The sequence below is a fragment of the Cicer arietinum genome, chromosome 7, assembly GCF_000331145.2.
Source record: "Cicer arietinum cultivar CDC Frontier isolate Library 1 chromosome 7, Cicar.CDCFrontier_v2.0, whole genome shotgun sequence".
In the NCBI taxonomy this organism is placed as follows: Eukaryota; Viridiplantae; Streptophyta; class Magnoliopsida; order Fabales; family Fabaceae; genus Cicer; species Cicer arietinum.
In genome coordinates this window covers 42,623,722-42,628,963 of record NC_021166.2, presented here as the reverse complement: position 1 = coordinate 42,628,963, position 5,242 = coordinate 42,623,722, and the positions used below count along the sequence as shown (strand labels likewise).

General features: G+C 34.5%; 1 protein-coding gene and 1 long non-coding RNA gene across 2 annotated transcripts; one reads left to right on the top strand and one right to left on the bottom strand.

The window, feature by feature from the left end:
- Positions 1-426: 426 nt before the first annotated feature.
- Positions 427-2,546, top strand: LOC140921026 (uncharacterized). The gene is made up of 2 exons (XR_012163868.1): positions 427-1,681; positions 1,995-2,546. It is a non-coding gene; the product is annotated as an uncharacterized lncRNA (long non-coding RNA).
- A 371-nt stretch (positions 2,547-2,917) lies between these two features.
- Positions 2,918-4,913, bottom strand: LOC140921025 (anaphase-promoting complex subunit 8-like). The gene is made up of 2 exons (XM_073370716.1): positions 3,447-4,913; positions 2,918-3,356 (listed from the first exon to the last, which is right to left on the bottom strand). The coding sequence occupies exons 1-2, from the start codon at positions 4,668-4,670 to the stop codon at positions 3,270-3,272; spliced, it is 1,311 nt and encodes a 436-aa protein (XP_073226817.1). The 5' UTR covers positions 4,671-4,913; the 3' UTR covers positions 2,918-3,269.
- Positions 4,914-5,242: the final 329 nt, after the last annotated feature.

Below are 5,242 nucleotides of genomic sequence, written 5' to 3'. Positions count from 1 at the left end.
ACTTTGTCTATTGTGATGTATTTTATGAAACATCTAAGCAAAACATGATTTAGGACAAACAAACTTAGTGAATAACACAAGAAATGAAGTTTGAATTGTGTTATTTAAAATATTAGGTTAGATTTAGTTAATTTTCAATTCCTTTTAAAAAGAGTTGAAAAAGAGAATATTGACATAAGATTTAGCACGGTTAATTGTCCACTTGATAGATACATTTATGTGCGACAACACAAGAACAAATAACTTTATGTGCGATGATAATTGATTTAAACCATCTCTTCTCTAGTTGTGTTGTTATTGCTTGTAAGAATTGCATTCTTGTGGAGAGCATATTATATTTTTAAAAATTCATTGCAGAAAAGCTATCTTGCTCCAAACGTTGATATATTTTATAGTCAATCAAAATAGATCAATTGAGAATTATAATATATATTATTTGTTAAAATTTGACAATCCACCGCCGTTGATTTGTTGGATATTGCTTGAATGATTTCTCGTACTTATTACTTTAGCATTTATTTCACATCAATTTCTGAAGAGGTAATCTCATATGATGATGTGGCATATACATCCATAACATTGAATTTTTACGGAATTAAAATATGCGTGCTCTTTGATTAGATGATCCAATTTACCTTGTGTAATGTAGATATTCAAGGATCTTAAACCAGTTGTTGTGATCTTCTTTTACCATAATTGGCTTTTAGTATAGTTAAAGCATGTGTTGATTATGTCACACTAATGATCAAGTCTTCTCATTTTCTTTAATTATCATGTAAATATTTTATGATTCATTATATGCACACTCGAACACATGTTAGGAGATAAATTGTTCTTTTTATATTCTTTGTTATCATTAACATCATCCTCTTCTAGATCAAAGAGTTCCGCACAGAAACTATCAGCATGTCCTAGACTGTTGCAATAGAAGCATAACACACCTAACTTCTCCTATTTGAATTTGACAAAACGTCATCCTCCACTTGGTTTCTTTACATTCCTTCTTGTCTTTAATGGCTACCTAACATCGATCATCACTCTGATTCACATAAAATCCAACCATAGTTTCCAAGTTTTTCTCCAATTGTTTTGTTCGTGTACCCAATGGGAAAGTTATGAACCTAGATCCAATAGGGAACGTGGTAGAGGGGAATCTCAACCAACATAGCACCTGGTTGAACCCTTCAAAAGTCCAAGGACCTCTGTTATAGACTTTTTCCATATCTAAATTATGGAAGAATTTGAAGAGAACTCTTCCTTTTTTTCCTTCTCCGTAATATAAACACCCTTGACTAGCCTTTAAATACTTCACATCCTCTTCTTCATGATTTGCACTTGTATCTGCTTCTCAGAGTGAAAGCGCCCCCGCTAACTTGGATTTGAAGACCAATTTGGTTCCCATGTGTGAAAGTTGAATAAATCACACTATGACTTAAAGCAATCTCTAAGAGCATGGTTTGAAAGGACTACTTAGTCTATGAAGAGACAAGGTTACATTCAAGAAAAAAATTATCATACCTTATTCCCGAAATTCTCCTTTCATGAGAAAGTTGTTGTCCTCTATTGTCTATGTTGATGATATTATCCTCACTGGAGATTATATAATTGAAATGGCAGAGTAAAAAAGAACTAGTTGCAGACTTGGAAATCAAAGACTTAGAATCCTTAATATTCTTTCTTGGTATGGAGATTCCTTGATCAACGAACAGAATTGTAATTTCACAACAAAAATTCATTCTAGATCTATTAAAAGAAACATGAATGAATGGTTGTACATCAGCTAACATGCAAAATTGTGGGGGGTGGTTACTTGTCTAATACTAAACCTGACGTCGCATTCACGATTAGTGTTGTGAGTCAATTTATGCATTCTCCCTATGAGGAACATCATGAGGCGGTTTATAGAATATTGAAATATCTGAAGACCAATTCATGAAAAGATTTATTTTATAAGAATACTAATGAAAGAAATGTGTTTATATTCACTAATGCAGATTGGGCAGGATCATTCACAAACAGAAGATCAACATATGGATATTGTATCTATGTTTGGGGAAATCTTGTGACATGGAGAAGTAGAAAACAAGGAGTTGTGGCAAGAAGTAGTGCACAAGCCAAGTTTAGGGCAACAACTCAAGGAATTTGTGAAGGATTGTGAATTCATAAAGTGTTGGAGGATCTTAGAATGAACATTGAGCTTCCACGTTGACATGGAGAAGTAGAAAACAATGAGTTGTGGCAAGAAGTAGTGTAAAAGCCAAGTTTAGGGCAATAACTCAAGGAATTTGTGAAGGATTGTGAATTCATAGAGTCTTGGAGGAACTTAGAATGAACATTGAGCTTCACTGAAATTATATTCTAAAAGTAAAGCCTCCATTAGCATAACTAACAACCCAATTAAACATGATAGAACCAAACATATAGGGATTGATTGTCACTTCATAAAGGAAAAATTGGATGCAAGACCTATCGTTAAACATTTGATAAACAAGTTAGAGAATCTATTATAATATTCTATTTTAAGGTGCAGATGTTAAGTTTTATTATATGATATGTTTTCTTTATTATTTTCTTAAAATCTCTCTTTAATTGAAGGAAGAGAACTTCTTGTATTTTCTCTATTTAAAGGAGAAATTAGATGCAAGAATCATATGTCTATTTTTTGTGACTTCTAACCAAAAGTTTGGCAAAGTCCATCTTCGAACATTAGATAAGTAAATTGAACATGATAGATATCTATGTACTAATTTGAAGGGTGGAGAATCTGTTATTATTTTCTATTTCTATTTCTATTTTAATAGTGCAGATTTTGTTTTATTATATGATGTTTTGTTTTTTATTTTCTTAAAATTTCTCCTTAATTCAAGGAAGAGAACTTCTTGTATTCACCCTATTTAAACTAGTTGAGACGAAAGAATAAAGCATAATAACATTCTACCACTTTTTTCTATGGATAGTTTCCTGTGTTTTGTCCTATTCTACAAAAAAAGAATAAATAAAAAAACAAGGAACAACTACTTTTAAGCTGTCTAATCCATTACATTTTTTACACAAATCAAACGGACCCTAATCTGTATACCCAGTCATACAACAGAAGAAAGGCTTTTCTGGCTTCAGACTCATGTTCTTGGAAACCATATCACCACTTTGGACTTAAATGTGCTATGATGCTTGTCTGCTTGTTTACAGCAGCATGCTATTACATTTTGCAGCACTACAATATGAGAATGATTCCTTTTATCATTAGTTCTGATGTAGCACAAGAGACATTAGGGAGGAAAGTGGTCATCTGTTGGAGGCAAACTAGATTGTGTTGATCGCATCCCTCTAAGTAAACTCTTTGCTGTCTCCCTCTCCTGAAATGAAAGAATGATTTTGATCATTAAATGATTTGGTATGACAAAAATGTTTCAAATTGAAATTGTAGTTAAATATTTTAGACTCACCGGGCCAGTATAATCAAGAAGACGCGTGCAATAAACCTCTGCTTCTTCGAATCTTTTCTGCGATTTGTAATACTTGGCAAGATAGAGCAAGGCCTCAACCATGTTAGGTCCTTCCCTCTCTTCAGACTCCATCCTCTCTAAATCCTTTCTGTAGTAAAATGCTGCCTCTTCAGGGCGTCCGAGCTCTGAATGCAGCTTTGCTAGTTGGTGCAGAGCAATTGCTTCCCTGTCATTACAGTTTGAAGCCCTTCTGTAACACTTTATTGCCTCATCGAGCATGCGAAGCTGGTCAGTTTCATAGCATTGAGCCATAGCAATCCATAACCGAGAATCATTTGGCTGTAAGAAAACAGATTTTTTGAAGTAATGAAGTGCATAGAAAGGCATACCCATCATCTCATAAGCCTGTCCTAGTCCATACCAAGCACGATAATCACACGGGTCTATATCAACAGCCCGACGATAGGCATCCACAGCAGCAGGAGTGTTTTTCATCTCTACAAACTCATGACCCATAAGTGTCCAAGCAGAGAGATAATTTTTGTTCAGTTTAAGGGCTCTCCTAAAATATACAACTGACTTTTCATGCTGCCCCTTTAAACTGTAATAATTCCCAATAATACAACAAGATTCAGGTCTGTATTTATCAGTCATAAATACTCTATGGGCAAGGTAACTCAAAGCAGAAAAGCATTCCTTAGCATATAGCACATTGGAGTACATATCCATGTCTTCCACTCTGTAAGGATCAGTCCTCAACAGTTCTTCAAATATAGCTTCAACTTGGTCGAATTCTCTCAAACTGTACTGGGCTTTAGCAATTTGAGCTTGGATGTAATTACTAAAGCCAAAAGTTCCGAGTAGGTATTCATATTTTGTCAGAGACTCGTTGTGCATCCTTAATTCTTGGTAAGTACTGGCAAGAAAAAAGTCCTTCATCCAATGACTACTGAGATTAAGACTATTCAAGATATCAACTGTAGTGCATAAGGATTGCAGTTCAGTCCAGGCATTCCAGTTCCAAGGGTAGCTATTTACAGATTCCACAAGAACTGTACGTGCCAAGTTTTCATTGCCTTTCTGTTTAAGAACAAGACCATATAAGTACAAACAAAAGGGATCAACTGTGCCATTCTTGCGAAGTGTAGACAACTCCCTCTCTATAGAAACCAATTCCTGGTTCATAGCATCACTCTTACCCAGAGGTCCATCAAGTTCAATCATCTCTTCCTCTTTTCTCTTTTCCCCGGCCTGAAGAAAGTACAAAGCATGGACACGGAAGTTATAGACATGTGAAATTCCAGAAACTAAAAAATACTCCGTTCTTTCAAACTGATATTATGCACATTAATTTAGAAGAACAATGCACTGTGTCAGATCACCATATTAGCATGTGACAGTGCTCAATGCGTTATCTTTAATGAGGTTTTACTAAAAGTAAAAGTAACAAGTGAAATGACATGGAAGAATATGATACGACTACAACTAATAGTTTCTGTTAATATAGATGAACGATAAAATATGTTTAAAAAATTCTCCACATTATGACAATTGTATAGCCTGATAAGCCTAGGGATCGACAAAAGTAACCATAAGTGGCAGAAAAATTTGTCTTTGAAAAGGTTTTAGATGACAACTGACAATGTCTTAAAGAAAGACCTGAAGTCAGTTTGGGAAACAGAAAGCGCATCACATGAATAATAGCCACGTAACAACAAGAAAATTGCAATTGCAATTTTTCTGCTGCTAACAGCAAGTGTTCAAAAAACAACTAAAAAGATGACAATAACAGGAGG